We start from the raw sequence: 22,355 nt of genomic DNA, 5'->3' as shown, positions 1-22,355 counted from the left end.
TCAGTGTCAGCTTTCTCCAACCAGCAACAGTATAGAGATTCGGAATGTCGGAATTTTAGGCGAGCTTGTTTGGTTCCAAAAACACCTAATTGACAGCAGAGCAAATCAAGGAAGCACCATCATACTGCTGTCTAAACTGCAGATGAGGAGTGGTGGCGGCGTAGTGGGCTAAAGCACATAACTGGTAATCAGAAGGTTGCTGGTTCGATCCCCACAGCCACCACCATTGTGTCCTTGAGCAAGGCACTTAACTCCAGGTTGCTCCGGGGGGATTGTCCCTGTAATAAGGGCACTGTAAGTCACTTTGAATAAAAGCATCTGCCAAATACATAAATGTAAATGTATATATATATATATATATATATATATATATATATATATATATATACCAAGCACCGCCCACATAGAGGTCACTGCCAAGTCAAGCAACTTCATATTGGATAACACTGCAAATTCGCGTGCCAAAATGAAACCCCTCGCAAAATTCGTGCTACGAAATTTCTTCGCTATCGAAAGTTTATCAGGTGAAATTCCTGATGCCACGGATTCCCATTGACATGACTGTAATTCGCCCATGGAATTTCCTCATGCAAAGATAAATGTGACTGAGCCTTAACTGTATATTAAATATCAAATATTGACCAAGTCTGGTCATACAAATCACTTCTCGCAAGTTGTCTCATGGCGTCTGGTTAGGACAGTGTCGACGACATGGTGTGATTTTTGTTGACTAGACTTTAGGATTCCCGACTCATAACACTCCTCCTATTTTTGTATATGATCTCCTCTAGACCCCTTGGCTGGAGAAAGCTGACCACAGAGCAGCGATAGCAGAAACGAGAAATAAAGCAACTTCAACATTAAGAAATGTCACGTCCAAATAAGACAGAAGAAATGTTAAAACAAAAGCGCATTAAATGTATAGTTTCCACAAACTGCGAAACATAAACATTATGGAGTAAGACTCTGAGTGGACAAAAGGTTTTGGAGGGAGGGCGGGGTACATGCTTAGGGAAGTGTGAATACTTCAGTCGGAATGTTTGCCACTAAAACTAAACTTTACATGGGACAAGGGACAATAATACGGAAAAAACTTCCCCAGAGAGGATATTCCATGTTACGTGCCTGATTTCTAAATCATAAGCGTACATGAAATGCGAATGATATCGGGTGGAAATACAATCTCCAATTTGGTCGCAACTCAATCCATTAGTCCCGCGCTCTTAAGTCACGTTAATGCTTCAATGCACCTACAAACACAAGCATGCCGCTTTGACTTCCACATGTAGAGCATTGGTTGGAAGGCCATTTTTAGCAATTAGCATAGAATATATATGGTGTATTGTATTGTATTGTATGTATAATGTATTTCTCAGAATGTCACGATGCACCTTTGACGATATGTCGCACAGAATCACTCTCCCATCTTAATACGTATTAATGCATCATGGCTGTGCATGGAATGGTCAGCGGTAAATGGGATCAAAGAGGCCGTAACTTGATGCTTAGCTCCGTAGAGTTTAATTCAGTTATCAGCGTATTTTTGTTACACAAGTCAAGTAAAACTGTCTTAATTCTTATCATTTTAAGATGTTCTGTTTTGCTATATAGCCGAAATTGTGCTTTATGCACGTTACTATTAAGTCCTTGCGTCAGTAATTTTGGCACAGTGTTTCTTGATTTTAAATGGGGCAGTGAAACACTGAAAACAAAGTTGCATTAAAAAGATAGGCCTTTAATCATTGCGATACACCAAAATTGGTACATGCATGTGTCAAACATTCCAGGCCAACCAAAGGTCCTTCGTTTTACCCTGCTCTGCATGTACACTGCAAAGCGGGACAATACTGTTAAATCAGGCCCTTGGTTCACCCAGTAGTGTGCACTACATCTGATGACCAGAAGATGGCACTATTTGCAAAATAGTGACGTGTTGTTTTCCTATGGGCTGTTAGCATAACTGCTAGCTGAGTTTGTGCCCTTGTCTGACTTGAAACTCAGTTACTCTGAGCTTTGCGTCTGTAAATCTCTTAACATAAAAAGAGTAAGTCAAAATTTTTGATTTCTCCCCCCATTAGGAGGCAGATTGTAATTCATACACTTTATCTATTCGTAATTCAAGGAAATATGTTTGCGTTGCAGTGACATAGCTAGCAGCATAAACAAGGTTTGTCATATAGCTCACAATAGCACGAGGGAAGTTCACTTGTAAGTGTGTTGAGGGTACCTGGTGCCTGAGGTGGGACTCAGGAGTGCTAGCGCTGTTTTATTGTCTGATATGACAGACACTGATTGTCATTAGAAACTAAAAAGGCTAAAAACCAAGCTCTAGTAAACTCAAGTTTCACATACAAGCTTAGCACCCCTTAGCAAACTTGACCAATCCTGTGTAAGCAGGTGGTTTCCCCTTGAGAATATTGGAAGCTCAAGCACTCTTGCTTTAATATGGATCGCTTTACTGTCAGACTGGCAGGGTACCCTTTAAGCATTTTGCCAAATCAATACAGGACACACACTGCAAAAAAAAAAAAAAACATTCTTACTGAGTATCCTTACTAAGGTTCCCCTTTATCTGCGCTTTTTTGTCTCGCTTGAGCATTTCACCACCTAAAACATAGGATGTTTATTTTGGGCCAAAATACAGAACATTGGGGTAATTTCGGCCAGAATATGGGACAGTTGGCAACCCTATGTGAAAGTGAGTTAGCCTCAAATATTTCTAGCTAGCTATATGCAGTCTTAGAGGTATTTTCATAACAGAATGGCTTGAGGATCCATTTCACAATATTGGTTCTCAAAGAATAAAAACGTACGTGTCTTTAGCGTATTGCATACACTATCTTGCTTAAAAATGTATGGCAATGGTCTCTTGAAACAAGGGCACCGATTACTAAGACTACCGTTTAGATCAGTGCTCTCGTGAAATTGAAAAAAAGCAGCATACTAGCAAGAAAGAAAGAGAATTGAATGGAATTGAATGTTTGGCCACTGTTGATTTTGAGAATATTTACACTAATTTTAAGGCTTGATTTGTTGGTTATCCACCTCAAAACACTGTTGCAATTACCACAAGAAATAAGTAGCAGAAAGTTTCAAATTAGGAGTGAAATTAAATGAAAGCAAAATGTTGAAGGTGGTGTCACCTCCAAGCAGTGCGGACTGCATTAGCTTTGTGAAAACCCCCCACAGGCTTGCCTCTGACCTTTGACCCTTGCTCCACCCCCACCCTTCCCTCTCCTTAGCATGACCCACCCCTGGTGTTCCTCTGGAATGTGGGGCTCAGTTGACCACAGCTGGCTTCAGCACGACTTGGCCAGAAGGGATGACCACCCAAGACAGGGGATCATGGGACGCTCCGTTAGAGAGGTTGAGAACACCCCTATGGATCTCATCCTCGCCCCCATTCTCTTCCCTGGCCTTGCCCCTGCTGTGGTCCCTGCGCTCTGAGCCCAAAACTGGTATCATGGGTAGCCCAAGTGTGGAAGATGAGAAGGTAGGTGATAGCAGGGGTGATTTAGCCAAGCCGAGTGGGGAACCACTGAAGGACAGGATGGACGTCCCTCCAAGCCCAGCTGGAGGGGAGCTCGGGCAGCCCAGAGTGCTCAAGTCCAGCGGCCGGGGACTGAGGGGCGACAAGGGGAGGGAGCCTCCCAAACCCTGCAGAGCATGGCTGCCCAATAGAGCAGCTGCAGCACTAGGGATGATGATGTGGGCCCCGCTGATGTAAGTGAGCTCTGATTCTTTTCCCGCCCCTGTGATCTGGCCCGGCTTCAACAAGGAGCCCACCCCACCTGGACCTCCCTGATCCTGGGCTACAAAGTGCCCATGAGCCTTGATATGCTTCCTCAGAGAGCTGGGGTCTGTGTAGCGTTTCAAACAGCCCACCATCTTGCAGTAGTAGGGCTTGTCTACATAGTGCGTGCGCGTGTGCTTGAACCGATCGCTGGAGTTGGAGTAGCGCTTGTTGCACCCCTCGTATGGACAGATGTAGGGCTTCTCTCCTAAAACACAAACATTGAGTTAGCCAGGTCATTTGAGTCTTACATGCATGAATGTATACAGTTACCCTGCCTAGTGTGACACCTGTGTGTGAGCGGTTGTGAATTTTGAGGTTCTCGAGGCGAGAGAAGCTCTTGTTGCAGGTGGGACATCGGTGAGGTTTCTCATTGGTGTGAGTGCGGATGTGGATCAGCATCTTGTACCTAACAAGGAAAACCATTAGAATTAAGAAACATCCATACGACGTGGCGTGTCGACACATCCACACTACGACTGCTTTGTGATAATCTTTAGTACAGTCAATGGCAGGAGCATGCACCGACTGGACTGCACACAGAGAGTCCGCTCATCTTTTGCTAATGACGAAATTTGTGTCCCGTGCACGAGACATCGCGCCATGCGGAAGCCGAAGTATCCTTATGTTAGTCTTTAAGGGATATGCAGGACTGTAGCATGGAATTCTGGGACCCCTGACTATATTGGTCTAGGCCACTTTCATATTAAAAAATATGGTTTAAAATTTGTTGAGGGCCGCTAGAATCGTACCACCTTTAGCTACGGCCCTGGGGATAGTATACCCAAAAATTCATGTCATTCCAAAACATTCTTTACTTTCTTCCTTTTAACACAAAAGGGGATGTTAGACCAAATGTTCACCATTCTTTTCTTTATCAATGCAATTAAATTGAATGGTGACGGATGCTAAAGTTCTGCCTAAAATCTCCTTTTGTGTTCCACCCAAGAGAGTCGTTCCCCTTTATGTCAAGTGGTACGATAGACTTGTTCTTTCTTGCATGTAGACACATTTTATTTAAGGTTTAACACACAAATATTTCTCCATCTGTGTTAGGGGTAAAGTCATATATTTCATTAACAGATAAGTAATAAATGCACCTTGCATTGAAGCCCCGTCCTTTGCGTGCACACCCATCCCAGTGGCAACAGTACCCAGAGTCCTTCTCCGGCTTCACATGGAAGTCATTGACATGGTCCACCAACTCTTGCAAAGAGTCAAAAAGCATGTGGCACTGTGATGTGAAGACAAAAACCAAACTCACACACTTTGTAAGGACAGAACATAGCAGTTCCTACAATGAACCATCAATACACTAAATTTGCTCTCATGAAACTTTTATGCTATATTAAATTTTTGGGTGAACTATCCATTTATCAATAGCTTTTGCGTCATGTCTTTTGCATCACCTTCCTCCAATGACAGGCCAGCTGTTCATCTGCGGAGAGGTCCGGAGAAGCTCGCATGTCCTTGGGTTGGCGAATAAACATGGATGACGGCAGGTGAAGTCCTCCTCCTCCACCAATGGGCAAAAAGAACTGGAAAGCTTGAGAAGTGGCCCCTCCCTCCACGTAACGGATATGAGCCATATCCTGAGAGAACAAAACGAGGAAAGAGTTTAAGGCAAACATAATCCAAGCCTCTTATTTGTCTGTTTTACACCAGGCCAGCAATTGTAGTTAATTGTTGTTAAACTGACGGTAACAGCAAGCTACAGGAGGCCTGTGTTCAGTAATCGCCCTCACAGCAGGAGACTCTTACGAGCGTTTTGTTGGTTATGGTGGCTCGTCGCCCCTCTGTTTCTGCAGCCAGCTGTGCTGTTCTGAGCTAATGCTTCATCATAGCCTCCACACAAACACACATTTCACACTTTAATGAGAGAAAGTGAAGGCATGGCACCAATAAACATAACTCAAATCCCATGCACTCAAACTCACATTCAACACATATGACGTGATTATGCACAAATGCCCTCTTCTGCCCTCCTATTTAAAAATGATTTTGTAATTAATATGTTAGTGGTTGCTGCCCACAATGCAAGAGTTTTGTGAGTGGTTTCAGGGCATTGCTATATAGTTAATAATTCCTTACATTTATATAGCAATTTTCTAGGCACTCAAAGTGCTTTACATAGTATAGGGGGATCTCCTCAACCATCACCAGTGTGCAGCATCCACCTGGATGATGCAACAGCAGCCATAGTGCCAGTACACTCACCAGCTATTGGTGGAGAGGAGGGTAAAGTGATGTAGCCAAATAATGGATGAGGATTATTAGGAGGCCATGATAGATAAGGGCCAACTTGGGCAGGACACCAGGTTACACCCCTGCTCTTTACAGGATTTTTAATGACCACAGAGAGTCAAGACCTTTTTTTTTTTTTTTTTTTTTTTACAGTGTAGTGTCTGGGGCATTAGGACCCACACAGACCACAGGGTGAGCACATCCTGCTGGTCTACCTAATAACTCTTCCAGCAGCAACCTTAGTTTCCCCCAGGTCTCCCATCCAGGAACTGACCAGGCTCAAACTTGCTTAGCTTTAGTGGGCAACCAGTGTTGAGCTACAGAGTGATATGCCTGCTGACTGTTAGCAATGCCCTGGAAACCTCCCACAACACCCTAGCAACCCTTTTTTCAGTGTGTTGCTATGTAGTTGCTAGGGGGCTGTGGGTGGTTACCAGGGTGTTTTTATGTAGTTGCTAGGCGGCTGAGCGTGGTTGCAAGGGCAGTGCTATGATGTTGTGGGTAGTTGTCAGGGTGTTGTGAGTGGTTTCCAGGGCTTTGCTATGTTGTTGCTAGGGTGTTGTGGGTGGTTTACAGGCCATTGCTATGTAGTTGCTAGGGTGCTGTGGGTGGTTTACAGGCCATTGCTATGTAGTTGCTAGGGTGCTGTGTGTGGTTTCCAGGGCATTGCTTAGTAGTTGCTAGGGTGTTGTGGGGGTTTTCAGTGTGTTGCTATGTAGTTGCTAGGGGGCTGTGGGTGGTTTTCAGGGTGTTGCTATGTATTTGCTAGGATGCTGTGTGTGGTTTCCAGAGCATTGCTAAGTAGTTGTTAGGGTGTTGTGGGTAGTTTCCAGGGCATTGCTAAGTAGTTGCTAGGGGGCTGTGGGTGGTTTCCAGGGCATTGCTATATAGGTGCTATGGTGTTGTAGGATGTTTCCAGGACATTGCTGAGTAGTTGCTAAGGTGTTGTGGATGGTTGCCAGGGTGTTGCTATGTAGTTGCTAGGCTGTTGTGGGTGGTTGCAAGGCCATTAATATCTAGTTACTTTGATGTTGTGGGTAGTTGCCAGGCTGTTGCTATGTATTTGCTAGGGTGCTGTGGGTGGTTTCCAGGGCATTGCCATTACTATGTAGTTAGTATGATGTTGTGGGTAGTTGCTAGGGTGTTATTGGTAGTTGCTAAACCTTCCCGTTAGATGATTTGCAAGCAATTCTATTATGCATAATCAAACATCCGCCTGTTTGCATTGTCAGACATTATTATCCTTTATTTAAATATTGGCTCAATGATTAATGCATCATTAGTATTATTATTCTGTTTGCAGTCAGGCATAAACCAAACATCCCCGTACTCCATAAATGTAAACATTTTTAAATTACATTTTTTAGCACGTGTATGTAAGCCCTTGTGCATCTTTAATCAATATTCCCATACATTGCAAATTGCCCCTCCATCTACATTTTGGGACTCCGATTCCACCGGAGCTCAGCTGTTCCTTAATCTAAAGTTTGTCCATGTTTGTCATACCTACCGAAACATGTATGTTATACCTGTATACATGTATGTTTCGGTACGTATGTGGGAGGAGTGGCACATATAGACACACATAGGCATACAAAACACCATGCATCTTGCCCCAGTGAGCGAGCACAGCAAGCAGGCTCCAAATTGAATTTAAATAATTGAATTATACAGAGAGAGTTCAGTACCTCACTGTAAATCTGATTTAAACCTCACGTCCTGCCCATCAAGCCATGAACAGAGAAAAGAGAGATGCTTGTTTGAGGAGACACAGGGGGCATTTGGTAAAAAACACAGCCCTCAAATCTGGGTCAGTGAGGCTAACACATCTGAATGTCTCGTGTTGAGGGAAAGAAGGTGTATTAAATGTTCTCACACTGTCCCAGAATCTGAGTAAAAACAAGTCTTGGGCTGCTTATTAGACCCTAATGCTGCTCCTAACCTCTCTTGTTTTGCAGAATTAACTTATTTAAAGGTATAGTTCACCCAAAAATAAAGATTCTGTCATCATTCACTCACCCTCATGTTGTTCTAAACCTGTATAACTTTCTTGGAAGTGGAACACAAAAGGAGATGTTACGCAGGATGTTAGTCTTAGTGACCATTCACTTTCTAGCTATTAAAATATCTTAAAGATAAATCGCAAAGAACCCACCCCCAATATCTCTATGATATTCTGCTGCTGAGATATGAGTGTTAGAATACAATATGGGTCGTTAACAAATAAAGTTGTCCAAGATGATAAAAATGATACATTTAAAAAATATATACTTTAAAACATATTTCAAATGCGTAAAAATGTACATCCATTTGTCCAACCATTTATAGCATTTTCTAAAAACAAAGGCATTCAAATAAGGTGATCTGGATCTGTTATGTCAATTTGACTTCTGCTGACTCCCAAATTTGTATTCCTGGATGAAATCTTTGAATGACAGGAAGTGATTATTGTGCAAGAGATGATGAAGATGTGTAATCCCTTTCTGGTCCCATGTGCAGTAGTAAATAGAGGGGCTTTTCCACTGCATGTTTCAACTCGACTCTTTGGGGGTTTTCCACTGTGGATAGTTCCTGGTACCTGATACTTTTTTTAGTAACAAGCGAGTCGAGCCGATACTAAATGAGACGTCAAAATCCTGCAGATCACTGATTGGTCAGGGAGAATCGTCACTACCAGCGTCACTGGATTTCTGACACGGGACATCAACCCGCTAGTTTTAAAGTTAGCAACAGCGATAACGGTATCATTTGTTCACGTGCGTTTCAAATTGTGAAAAAAGAAATGGCTGTGTGCAAAACCACACCGTGGTCATTAAACAAGGTGCAGACGGTCCACTCGTTAGCGATGAGCGAAACCAAAAAGTCTCTCAGGAAGTGTCCGCACATGGCTACCACCGGACCTCCCAACAGTGTAGGGAAAAGTTACAAAATTTAACGTAAAAGTGACTACAGAACCATCAAGGAAAAGTGGAAGTGGTTCGACCAAATGGACGCTATCTAAACCAGCGAGCAATGGGAGGGAGAGTGCCCTGGACTGGCGTTGATCCATGATGGAGGATGGGACGTTTTGTTACGTTAACTCTACGCTTGAAAGCTTCACTTTATTTAGTCGACCAGCAACTGGAAAGCTTCTAAAACAACCAGGCCAATTTAACTGTTACACTTGTGTAAAATCACCATGCAACAACTGCTTTATACAGCACAATGAGCTAGTAGCTAACAGCTAGCGGTCGTGTTATTGTTTTGGTCAGTTTGTGTTGTGTTTAAGATGAATCATTCTATAATCCCACCCACATTGAGGGACACAAAACTGCAGTGGAAATGCAAGCTCAGAAAAGTAAAGCGAGTTGAGGCGAGTCGAACCATAACGTGCAGTGGAAAAGTGCCATAGGAGTCTTGTGAAGGTGGAAGTCTGGATTGTGCCAGATGGGGGTATATTTACAAGGTGTTAAAGTAGAATTGGTGATTCTCAAATCTTTCCACCAGGCTGTGTGTTTTTAAAACAGGTGTGGTTCTTGAGCGAAGTGTTGAGAAATGGCAAATCTGCAAGTGTGAGGTTTTTACAGTATGTTTGTTCCAGTTGTACCCATGAGATGTTGTTATTGCTTTGATGAATCCATTTTGCTAAATATTGCAGTTGATTTGCCAGATAATAATAAAGAAAATGTGGAGCTTCTAAACCTCCTTGGAATTTATTTTTTTGTAATGTAGAGTATATAATTTTTGCTTTTTTATTCTTCCAGTAAAAATGGGAGATTGAAGAGTTGAGCGGTTGAAACCATTTTTATGTAGGCATGACAGGGAGCATTGAGAAGACATAATAAATCTGAGGGAGAATTTTCATTTTGATGTTTGCTATTCATCCTATTAGTGAAAGAGGAAGATTCATCCAGCATCTAAGGTCATCATCCACTGTTTTAAGCACTGGAGTCTAGTTAAGTGAGAACAACTCTGACAGCCTGGAGGAAATACTAATGCCTAAGTACTTAATATTTCCAACACAGAGTGGAAGAAGTGAATCCTGAGCTGCAGAATCCCAAGCATCATCAGAGAGCTGGAGTATGGAGGATTTATTCCAGTTTATTGTGTAGTTTGATATTTTGGAAAAAGTATTGATTACTTCAAATGTTTCCTGGATTGAAGGTTTAGGGCTCTGCAAGTACAGTAAGATATCATCCGCATAGAGGCTAATTTTATGTTGTGCGTTTGTGGTATGAATTCGGGTTTTTTTACTGTTCTGTCTTATTGCTGCTGCGAGCGGTTCATTGAAACTGGCGAGAAGTGAAGGAGAGAGTGGACATCCTTGCCGTGTTCCTCGGTGAAGTGTGAATGCGGGCGAAGTGATCCCATTTGTGGTGACTGTGGCCTTTGCTGAAGTGTATAATAGTTTTATCCAATGGATGAACGACTCAAATGCTTTCTCAGCATCCAGTGATATAATGTTTGTATTGATTTTGGACTGTTGAGAAATATTTATTAAGTATTATCTGATCGGGGTGGATTAATGTGGTGGCACTGTTTCTAGCCAGGTGGCTAAAGCTTTTGCAATTATTTTTAGATCTGTATTCATTAATGAGATGGGTCGATAGCTGGTGGGTTGCGTTGGGTGTTTGTCTGGTTTAAGTATCACTTATAGCGGTCATGTTCATATGCTAAGGGTTTTTGAATGTGTGTTTGAATTCCTTTTGAATAATTGTAATAGTGTGTCCAAGAAATGTTTGTAAAATTCATCAGGGAAGCCATCAGGTTATTATTTGACATCTGGAAAAGGGCATTATGAAGTTCTTCTGATGGTAGAGGAGCATCGAGAGTGTCAACTATTTCTTTGGAGAGTTAAGGTAGGTCTAGGTTATTTAAGAATGACTGTATTTGTCCCAAGTTTGGTTCTTGTTCTGATGAATATAACTTATTATAGAAGGTGCGGAAGGTGTTATTTATTTATAGTGGCTCTTGGGTGATTTCTGCTGCTGAGTTTCTTATTAATGGGATTATTGTTTTGTCTTTGTTTCTCTATGATTTCTTCCAGTTGGTCTTGAGCATTCCTCAATTCAGATAGTATTTGATCATCTAAATTCTTAGTGTATCTTAGTGTATTCTGTTCCAGCTGATTTTGGGAAGGGGGGAAATGTGCCCCCACCTTTCCCACTTGATCTACTGCCCTGGCTGGACCAATTCCATATTGCACAACTTGCTTCTTTTAATGCATTACATTAGTTGAGTACTGACATACGAACAAAAAGGTAACCTCAGAAATATACAAAAGAACAGGGTAAGCCTGACGGATGGTGGTCTGCCTGGAATGGGGGCATCCGGTGGGGCTGGGGATGATGGGTGTGCCCTGGGCTTGGGAGCGTCTCATCGTGGCTATTCCTTATGGAATAGACAGATACCCTTATAATTGCCCCCACATACACATGCTCACACACGCACAAATGCACACACCCTGAACCATACACTTAAGTCCGTGCCCACCCATATATACATACAAACTACACATTAACACCTTTTAACACCTATAATCAACAATTTTGTTTTTGATTTGTCTCATCTTCTTGTCTCTTCTCTACTTGTCACTTGCTGCCTGCCTAACTCCCTCACTGTAACATGAGTACTTAGTATTTGTCACATGTAAATGTACCATCTTGTCTTCCAATAAATAAATTATACCAAAAAGTATTAAAATACCTTCCTTGCACTTTATTGACCCATTAGCATACAGTAGTGACAGACATCGCATGCGATATAGACATATCTCACCCCAGGGAAGATGGGAGTCGAGCTGTTCCCATTGGTGAAATCTGGAGAGCAGGCGGTGTTACGGGACGATGGGGACAAACTGAGGTCCACAGCCGGGGGTGTGGGGGTCTCGGATTTATCCTGCAGGACACCTGCTAACATCAAAACACAGAATACACACCAGATCTGTCATATTCTATGCTTTATAGTGTACAATTATATGTGAAGTAATAAAATCACAGCCAATCAGAACATATTTGATGATTAAAGATTGATTTGATGATTAGTAGTGGCAAGAAAAAGTATGTGAACCCTTTTGGAATTACCTGCATTTGTTTAAAAATTTGTCTTAAAATCAGGTTTGACCTTCATCTAAGTTACAATAATGAACAAGCACAATCTGTTTTAAGTAATAACACAGAAATTATTGTATTGTACATATTAAATACATCATTCAAACATTCACAGTTTAGGCTTAAAAAGTATGTGAACCCCTAGGCTAATGATGTCATCAAAAGCTAATTAGAGTCAGGAGTTGGCAAACCTGGCATCCGATTAATGAAACGGGATTGGAGGTGTGGGTTAGAGCTACTTTGACTTATAAAAAGCACTCAAACATTTCACAAACAAGAGATCTTAGAAGACCTACGATTAAGAATTGTTGCTTTGCATAAAGCTGGAAAGGGTTACAAAGTTATCTCGATGAGCTTAGATATTCAACTGTCCATAATTAAAGACAAATTGTCTGTAATTGGAGACAAATTAGTACTGTGGCTACTCTCCCTAGAAGTGGCCGTCCAGTTAAGATGACTCAAGGGGAACCCTAGAGTGACAGCTAAAGACTTGAAGGAATCATTGGAACTGGCTAGACTGATTTGTTCTTTGTTCTTGAGCTGGAACTGATGTTTACCTTGTTTACCTGTGTGAGGGGAGGTAGGTGAAGCAGGAACGATGACTGCGGTACCGTCGTCTGCCATGCGCAGCTGCCCGGCCCCCTTGGCGTGTATGGGAGAGAGGTTGAGAGAGTGTGGAGACCTGGAGCCTCTGTCCCACCCACTAACCCGCCCCCTTGGCACTTTCAGGTCCAATGGCTCATCTAAGGATAGCATGGCGGCATGCAATCCAGAGCCGTCCACCTATGTATACAAAAACAAAAAGAGAGAAACAGAAATTTAGGTAGGATATTCTTAATATCTTGTAATATCATTTGTTGTGGATACACCAAATGCATACATAAATACCACCAGCCTGGTTGAAAAAAGGCCTTAATGGACTTGATGAACTGAACACATGGGTTAAACTCAACCAGACACATGCGGAGACAACCCAAACCTGATTATCCACCTTATGAACCCAAGCTACATCCACCTGTTGAGACCAGGTGTTCTGCAGATGCTCTTTGAAGAGCTACCCACACTGGAAAGACTGAAATGACAAAGAACGTCAAAATGGACTCGGCACCGTGAAAGCCTAATAGTGACCGCACAGAAACTATTATGAGTTGCCCGCTTGGCCAGAGAGCGGATCGTAAGGTGGGGTGCCAAGGACTTCGAATTCAAAGGACAAAACTCCCCAGGGTGGCAAAGATCAAATGTATGATCTCTGAGAAAATCAGCATAGAAACCTTCTCACAAAGACACCATCTCACACCCAAATGAGCAAGAATTGCCTCGTTGTCTTTCTACATCTGTTCTCTCTCCAGAATTATGAACGAGTACAATATAAAAGTATAGAATTGACTAGAATCATCAAGTATCTAAATCTAGATAAGATCTCAATTATTGATCAATAATAATTGGAATCTCGACCTAAATTCAAGGTCTAATACAACTGGAGATTATTCATGAGATTATTAATGGAATCAGATTCGGTCTTAACTAAATTAATTGTTATGATGCTACAGCCACACGTGCACAAAAAAGACAAACGCGCGGATACCTTCGCCACTTTGTCACATGTTCTCGTTTAATTCAGCCAGGGGTGTCAATTTATCATCTCAGAAATATAAATGGCCATTTGGACTTTTCAATCCAATTTTGTGTCAAAACATCTCTGGACAGGCAAATCAAATAGTGGTTCCAGAAAAAGTTTTGAGAAATTACAGATAATATTATTACCAGTACATTCATCACACTATAAATATAAGGTCAAGTCAGTCAAGCTCATTGCACATTTTGGCAAATATCGAGGATAAAATAACTTGGTCATAATCTGTTTTAACTAATAACACACACATTATTATATTGTTCTTGTACATATTGAATACATGATTTAAAAATTCACAGTGTAGGTTGGAAAAAGTATGTGAACCCCTAGGCTAATGATGTTAATAAAGCTAATCAGAGTAAGGAGTTGGCAAACCTGGCATTCAGTTAATGAGATGAGATTGGAGGTGTGGGTTAGAGCTACTTTGACTTATAAAAAGCACTCAAACATTTTAGGTTTGCTATCCACAAGAAGCATCTGTTGACGTGGACCATCTCAGAAGACCTACGATCAAGAATTGTCCACAGTTAGATAAATTGTCTATAAATGGAGATGATTTAGTACTATAGGTACTCTCACTAGAAGTGGCCGTCCAGACAAGATGACACCGCAGAATGCTCATTGAGGTACAAATGAACCCGAGAGTGACAGATAAAGACTTGAAGGAATCATTGGAGCTGGTTATCATCTCTGTTCATGAGTCTACTATACAGAGAACATTAAACAGGTGTTCATGGCAGGACACCCCGAAGGAACCGCTGCTTTATAACAAAAACATTGCAGCACGCCTGAAGTTTGTCAAAGACCTTTTTATGCATACTGTAATTTATAAATATATTTATTATTATAAATATACACACCCTATATTGCAGAAATATTTGTAATATGGTAGTATGCAGTGTTGGGTAAGTTACTAAAAAATAGTAATCCGACAAAAATGACTAATTGCTTCTTTAAATTGTAATCAGATTACTTTACTGATTAACTTATGGCTAAAGTAATCACATTACTAATTACTTTCAAGTTATTTTCTAAAACAAATTTAACAGAAGTGTTTTTCCGCTCAACAAATAATAAACAAATTTCTATATTTTTCTCATTGTACGTTATATTAATTTGTTACAAAATATTGATTACTACAAAAAATTATTTCAACTCGTCACTCGTTTATTAAATGTCAAATGACGCAATGAATAAAATCGCAGTTACTGTAAGGCACTTACAAAAGTGAATGGGGCCAGTCTCAAAATTATAAATAAATACTATTTCACAAGTGTAGCCAAAACAAGTAAACATTATAGGCGTTCACATGATTTTAGTGTAATTATATCTGTGTACAGTTAAATCAAATTTTACAACTTCATTGTCATAACGATGTAACGTTTAAAGGAATATTCGGGTTCAATAGAAGTGAAGTTCACTCGACAGCATTTGTGGCATAATATTGAATACCACAAAAAACGAATTTCGACTCGTCCCTCCTTTTCTTTAAAAAGAGCAAATATCGAGATTACAGTGAGACACTTACAATAGAAGTGAATGGGGCCCATTTTCAGAGGATTTAAAGACGGAAATGTGAAGCTGATAATTTTATAAAAGCACTTTTCTTGAATTCTTCTGTTAAAACTCATGTATTATTTGAGCTGTAAAGTGGTTTAAATTGTCATAAGTTTTAGGGTTTGTTATCATTACATCGTCATGGTAACAAAGTTGTAACATTGTCTATAACTTTACACAGAAAAGGTTTAACATTCAGAATTTGGCCCCATTGACTTCCATTATAAGTGTCTCACTGGACACCATCATTTTGCTTTTTTTAAAGAAAAGGAGGGGCGAGACGAAACACATTTCTGAGGTGTTCAACAATATGCCACAAATGCTGTTTAATGAGCTTAACTTGTATTGAACCCGGATGTGCTACACAGGTGAACAATGTGCTACTCAGGTAAATTAATTATAAGTAACTGAATAACTGACTGTCAGTAACTGTAATCTGATTACAATAAAAATGCAATGCATTGCACAAATTATTTACTTAAAAGTAATTAGATTGCAGTAACTAATTGCTTTGTTATGAGATTACACCCAACACTGGCCGTATGCCGAACATACTTATTATTTGATTAGATGGCTGAAATATTTTAAACAAATGTACACAAAAATCTTTTGGTAAAAAGTTGGTAATCTTGCTCAAATCTTCACTTGCTTTCACTTATACAAACACGGCACACAAATGCACCAGCGTGGGGTTCTACGAGGCAAAAACGTTTGCTTTCTCCTTTTCTTCCTTGTCTTTATAAACAATCCACAGTCAGCCCCTCTGCAAAAACATCACAGATTCACACAATTACTTCCACTAGTTCCCTCCGACCTCCAACACACACTTACTGTCCACACAGTGCACACAGGCAATTACACCAATTACAGACTCCACATTCCTCCCTAGAGCGCACGACCTTCAATGTGATATACAACATTTACAAAAGCTCCAAATATCTTTAATCCCAATTCCGATTTCTGCGTGACCCCCATATGGACCCCCAAATGTACGCGCATACATGCCTCGGTACATATAGAATGGAGGTCTTTGAGAGAGTTTGGCTTGTTTCCACACGAGGAAGGTCTTTAAGGTGAGGGCAGGGGGTCACCGAGTTCAGCAACCCATTAAGGGGGGCGCAAGCTAACAGGGCCAAAATCTGCAGATCACGTGCATACAAACACACACAGGGCCGATTCACGAAACGTGAATTTCTTATTTTTTAACTTCAGAAAATATTTGTTAAAACATTTCTTCTTAAGAATGTTACTTATCTTTTTCTTAGTCGGGACCCCGATGTGTTGTGTTTTTGGCCCCACCAGGATTTAGCAGCATTCAGAAATGAATTGAGAATGCCTAATATTTATTATTTATGTATTTATTCATATTTAATATGTTGAATTTTTCTGTATGGATTACCCCTAAACATGTTATCATTCCAACATTAGATGATAATCAATATTTAATATGCAATGATACATACATAATTTAATTAATTCATGTTCATTTTATGGAGCATTTAATATGCATATTTTGTTAAAGATACTTCAGTTCAGTTTGATGGATATTTGTCGTACAATTTAATTGTGCAAATCTCTATAAATTGACTGTAAACATTTTTGAGTGCATGCATATATATGCAATAATTGTTTAAGAATTAATTTGAATTAATATTGAATTAAATATTCCTGATATATTTCATTTTTCAATATGAATTACCCATAAACATGTTATCTTAGTCAGTGCATATTGGGGTATTTCCAGAAATATTTTATTATATTAATAACCATTGTTTAAAATGCAACTGTATTTCTAATATATATATATATATATATATATATATATATATATATATATATATATATATTATACAATGTGCATTTAATTTAATTAGGGCTGTAACAATAATTCAATATATAATGATTGAAAAATGATAAATATTTAGAAATAAATTATATATATTATTAAAAATAATAATACAGATAATTAAAATGCATTACATTATTTTGGCACACAAGTAAAGCAATAAAAAACAACAAAAAGCGGCTTTACAATGCAATATATTGTTTATTTCTATATTTTTGAACATAAGCATGTTATTGGCCTACAATTTACAGCAATCCACTTTGCAACTGAATTCATCAATCAGTCTGAGATTTATTATAAGGGCTTGTTTAAGGATGCGTCAGTGCGTCAGACGGACACTTTTGGAGCATCTCGGGTTGCGTCGCATCATAAATGCACCGTTTTTAGGTCGCTGTGTCAAGTTAAACAAAGTTTGAAACTTATAAAATGTCTTGAGATCCCTGCCTTCGGATATCTGGACCCGTCTGCGACTCCAAATCGTGCAGTGTGAAATATGTTTTGACTGAATACAACTGCAGCTTTGACCTACAGCCAATGAGAGAGCAAGAAATGGGGTGGGAAGTTTCAGTGGGAGGAGTCCTGATGCACCTGCAACAGAACATCAACTAGCATGACTGCGGTATCAATAAAGTCTCATTGGACCGAAGAAATGGAGGTAAAATTAGCGGAACTTTGGCAGGAGCACCAGCGCCTATTTGATGTTTCCACTGAACTGTCCCACAGCCGGGTGGAGAATGAGAAGAGTTGGAGAGAAATCGCCAATTCTCTTGGACGGTCAGGTAAACAAATTGGTCGATTTTTCAGTAGGAGGAACTTTATCATATTGTAACCAATAAAATACATGATTAAAAACATACACATCATATTCTGAAATGCATAACATATGATCATGCGTTTGTTTTCGTATCTCGCATCACTTCTCGCGTGTACTCTGTTGTGAAACGTAATTGGAGTCCAGGCAGAGTCGTCGGGGATTCGTCAATAGTGAAATGTTTTGTAATGTGTTCACCCCTGTCGCCGATTCCTCGAGTAATTCGAAAATGCCACGACTTCCATGACAAGACAGACAGTTGTGTAATATGAACGGTACCACGACCCGAAGTTTTTGAAAGTTGTGTAGTGTGTAGGAGGCATAAGCTGCGCGTTGCCTATACAGCTGTGCTTTCCCTTACTGCCCCCTGGAGAAAACAGGTGGTACTACAAGTCTGAATTGCTCAGATATAAGGAATATTCCTTATTGCGGATTAATGATAAATTGCGCACATTTTTTTACGTGTTATTCTTTGTGTAATTAAACGCACCGAATGGAGCCACATATAAATATATACGTCAGTTATCTGTATTAATGATATTGTGGCAGGGCGGAGGGCGGGTCGGGTCGTGATCCTACACACCTGGTCCCGTATTAGGCTAATTAAGCCTCCGTGAGGGATAAAGGTCGACTGCAGGGGATCGTGCGGGAGAGAGAGATCGTTAACGCCGCTCGTTAAGCTTCGCCTTATATCTGTTGGTGGGGGGGACCCGTGACGTCAGGGAAGTTGGGAGACGAAATGCTCCAGTACCACCATGTCGACCACTTCCACGACGTCGCGGGTCCCCCCCACCAACAGCCATTTCCGGCAGGCGTCACGGAGCTGTTGCGCAAACGTGAACGGGCGGCCGTCCTTGACGAAGCTTAACGAGCGGCGTTAACAATCTCTCTCTCCCGCACGATCCCCTGCAGTCGACCATGTCGGAGTGGGTCCAGTGCCACCACCCGGCATCGTTGGATGGGGCCGTCCAGCTGGCAGAGGACTACATGGCAGCGTTCCCAGGAGGCGGCGAGGCAGTATCTTCTCTCTCTCTCTCTATCTCTCTCTCTATCCACCCCCTGTGTCTTGTGTTCCCTCCCCTTCCCCCCGTTCCCCTCACTCCCGCCCAATTCAGGCTCCTCGGAGGTGGGGAGGCCCGCCCAGACCCCGTCCCCGGTCCAGAGGACCCTTTCCCTTTTCTGCCCTTTCAAACCCTCCTGTCTCTCTCTGCTATTCCCCCCATTTTAATTATTTCTGTTTCCCTCCCCTTGTCCCCTCCCTCGTCCAGGTAGATGGGGATGACCTGCCGGCAGACTAGACTTAAAGCACGCCCTCCCCCAGGGAAAGAGGGGGGGGTGTACGTCAGGCCGTGGGCTCCCCAGCCTGAGAGAACGAGGGAGGAATGTGGCAGGGCGGAGGGCGGGGCCGGGTCGTGATCCTACACACCCGGTCCCGTATTAGGCTAATCAAGCCTCCGAGAGGGATAAAGGTCGACTGCAGAGGATTGTGCAGGAGAGAGAGATCGTTAACGGACATGTCCGTCATGTGTGTGTTTATGTTGTCTTTTAAGTTTATCATTAAAACTATTATTTATACCGTCAAACCGGTTCTCGCCTCCTCCTTTCCATTGAATACGTTACAGATATCATTATTTATGTTTCCTCACAAAAATAGTTGAACTAATGAAATTTGTCTATTGAATTTCTTGGAATTGCAGTACAGTGTCCTGAAGTGAACCGGCAACAGCAATTGTCCAATTGGTCTCATTTGTTTTTGGTTTAATAACGTGCCAATGGGAAAAGCCAGCTTGTTACAGCAACTAACTTAGAAAAAAAGAAAGCAATGATTCTTCAAAAGAAATAACAAGTTGCGACACAGCAATAGTTCATGTGTAATCCGTTGTATTATTGGCCCTTATCTGGACTGGTTCTGTGTGCAAGTATCCTGAAACGGCGAGGCTATGCTTGTAGAGTGAACTCTTGGTCTTAGGTGGAGTTACAGCTATGTCAAGGGCTTAGTTAATGATTTTCACACAAAAGTATAACAGAATAGAGAGAAGAAAGAATCCAGCACACCTTTGTAACTCTGCTAGTCCAATCAGATTTCAATCAGACCCAAAAAGGGTTTAAAGTCAATATGAAATGATGTTCGCAACCCATTTTACAAACCTCTGTAATTTGAAATAAAACCCATTTATATTTAATTTGATCATGACAAGTGGTCTGTGACTGGAGGTTGGAGGTGAAAGGATAAGAAATAAGAGGGCTTGGGAAAGTAAAGTCGTTTTAGAGACATTTTGATGAAAGATTTCAAAGACAAACTTTATTTCCTAAAGAATAACATGGATGGATTTATCGTTCAGAACGAGACTAGGAACGTGTACTAAGTTAATAGGTTCAATTTCGACTTTAACGCCCTGATGTCAACCTATGTGTATCAGCAAAAATGCCTTCATTCAATTCTATATTGCAAAAAACTGGTTCTTATATATATAAGCAATATCACACAAGCAAGAGTGCGATATGGCCCTACATCAGCACTGCTGTGATTCGGCCGCAGGCACAAGGCTGCAGGTAATTACAGCAGTGCTGATTTAGAACCAGCATTTTTGCATGGAACTACATTATTACGCAGTGGATCAGAATCTGCCGTTGCTGGTCCAAGGCTTCGTTAGTAATTAAAAAAGTTCACTTCAGAAATAGTATCACGGCTTGTGCTGTTACTAACAAGTTATTGGATAAACAAGGATGTGTGTGTGTGTGTGTGTGTGTGTGTGTGTTTGTGTGAGTGAGTGAGTGTGTGTGTGTGTGAGAGAGACACACACCCAAGCAGAGATGCTGTCAGCTTTCTCAGTGGAATAATAGCCGTCCAAGTGGGGGTATTTCTCCCTATTTCGCGGTAGCTGGTGCCCAAGAGTCGATCACTATAGAAACCGCAATGTCCTCCGCCATTTTAAACAGCACCCATTGTGTAATCAATCAGTCTGTTGTGTCTCTCAGCTGTGATGAGCTGTAATGCTGAAGTTGTTCATTTAAAGCCGTTTAAAGCTGTTTCCTAGCTTTTGTAGTGTAGTAGTAATACAAGTGATCACGAAGAGCTGTTGTATAGACACTGGCTGACACGGATTCACTTCACATCACCTAACTGGCTCATATTACACACAGAAATTACCTTTTGCCGCCACCTGCTGGCTAACATATGTAATGTCAAAAAAAAAAGCCAAACAGTAGCTCTTAACACATCTGCACTGCTCTTACACTTTAGCTTAGAGTGAAGTGTCAGAGTGCTGATGGTGTCTGACAATCAGTGCTCATGGGACGTCTCTCGTCCAATCAGATTTGAGGACCTGGGTAGCTCAGCGAGTATTGACGCTGACTACCAACCCTGGAGTTGCGAGTTCGAATCCAGGGTGTGGTGAGTGACTCCAGCCAGGTCTCCTAAGCAACCAAATTGTTCCAGTTGCTCATCTGGTAGAGCGTGGTGCTTACAACACCAAAGTCACAGGTTTGAGTCCTTGAAAATTGAAATATCTGACAAGATAATTGAATAGATAGTGTGTAATTAAAACCTTTATGCATTTTATCACTCTTGTAGAATATTTTGTAGTTTGGTCAGTTGCCGTTGCCTAAACGTGGCTTAATGAGTAGTATTTTATTTCAGTATTCTGACAGCATTATTGCAAAAGCGCACATATACATTGTACAGTGAATATTCACAATTACAACTTAATAAATTAAAAATAATAGCTTACACCATTATTCTTTAATTTACACACCCCCAATGTAAAACATTGGATTTCCCAAAAGCTTCCCGCTGGTAATCACGAAGTACGCTCATCTCGTCAAAAATATGTTAGCCAGAATAACAGCCTCAGTCATTGACTTTCATTGTATGGAAAATAGATGCTATGGCTTAAAATTGCCTAATGTCACAAAAGAACAACATGAGGATTATTGAAAAATCACAGCATTTTCATTTCTGTGTGAACTGTACCTTTAATGATAAAGACTTATTGTCTATTTTAATGCTTCTCTTCAGAAACAGAAGTCGAACTCCCGTTCCTGGTCCACTAAACAGTCCCATAATATTCCTGAGCTCCCACATGCCTCAGCCCAAAAGACTTATCCACATCCAACCCCCCACACACACACACACATTTCCGAGACTACTCAGGAATGGTACGTCCAGCCAGTTTGAGGAGTCTGAGGGAATGTTGCAAGATTCTGTGAAAGGAATGAAATCTGTCGTTTTCTTTCTGCTCAAAGCTACCTGGTGATGAATGGCTTTCGGTTATGAGGCCGGTCAGGGTTGTGTTCTTTTTGGCCATTTTACAGATTTACGGGGTAAAACTGTCATGCGGATTCATGGTCACCTGACAACACAGGTCTTCTAGTTCTGCATG

At 41.1% G+C, this 22,355-nt stretch overlaps 1 protein-coding gene across 4 annotated transcripts in view; it reads right to left on the bottom strand.

Annotated features, from left to right (window-relative positions):
* Window positions 1–336: 336 nt before the first annotated feature.
* The window catches only part of LOC127653027 (zinc finger protein GLIS2-like), a 58,661-nt gene continuing 36,642 nt past the window's right edge, over window positions 337–22,355 (bottom strand). The window contains exons 2-7 of one of the 4 annotated variants that reach the window (XM_052139511.1): window positions 12,684–12,909; window positions 11,795–11,928; window positions 5,203–5,385; window positions 4,894–5,027; window positions 4,084–4,202; window positions 337–4,001 (exon numbers count right to left, since the gene is read on the bottom strand). In XM_052139511.1, the coding sequence (XP_051995471.1) occupies window positions 3,280–4,001; window positions 4,084–4,202; window positions 4,894–5,027; window positions 5,203–5,385; window positions 11,795–11,928; window positions 12,684–12,882 (1,491 nt within the window). In that variant the 5' untranslated portion in view covers window positions 12,883–12,909 and the 3' untranslated portion in view covers window positions 337–3,279. The remainder of the gene's footprint in view (window positions 4,002–4,083; window positions 4,203–4,893; window positions 5,028–5,202; window positions 5,386–11,794; window positions 11,929–12,683; window positions 12,910–22,355) is intronic. The other 3 variants (XM_052139512.1, XM_052139513.1, XM_052139514.1) reach the window with 3 other exon arrangements.

This window comes from Xyrauchen texanus, chromosome 12, assembly GCF_025860055.1.
Source record: "Xyrauchen texanus isolate HMW12.3.18 chromosome 12, RBS_HiC_50CHRs, whole genome shotgun sequence".
Classification (NCBI taxonomy): domain Eukaryota; kingdom Metazoa; phylum Chordata; class Actinopteri; order Cypriniformes; family Catostomidae; genus Xyrauchen; species Xyrauchen texanus.
Note: the sequence above shows the minus strand (reverse complement) of the source record. Positions and strands in the feature narration are given on the sequence as shown.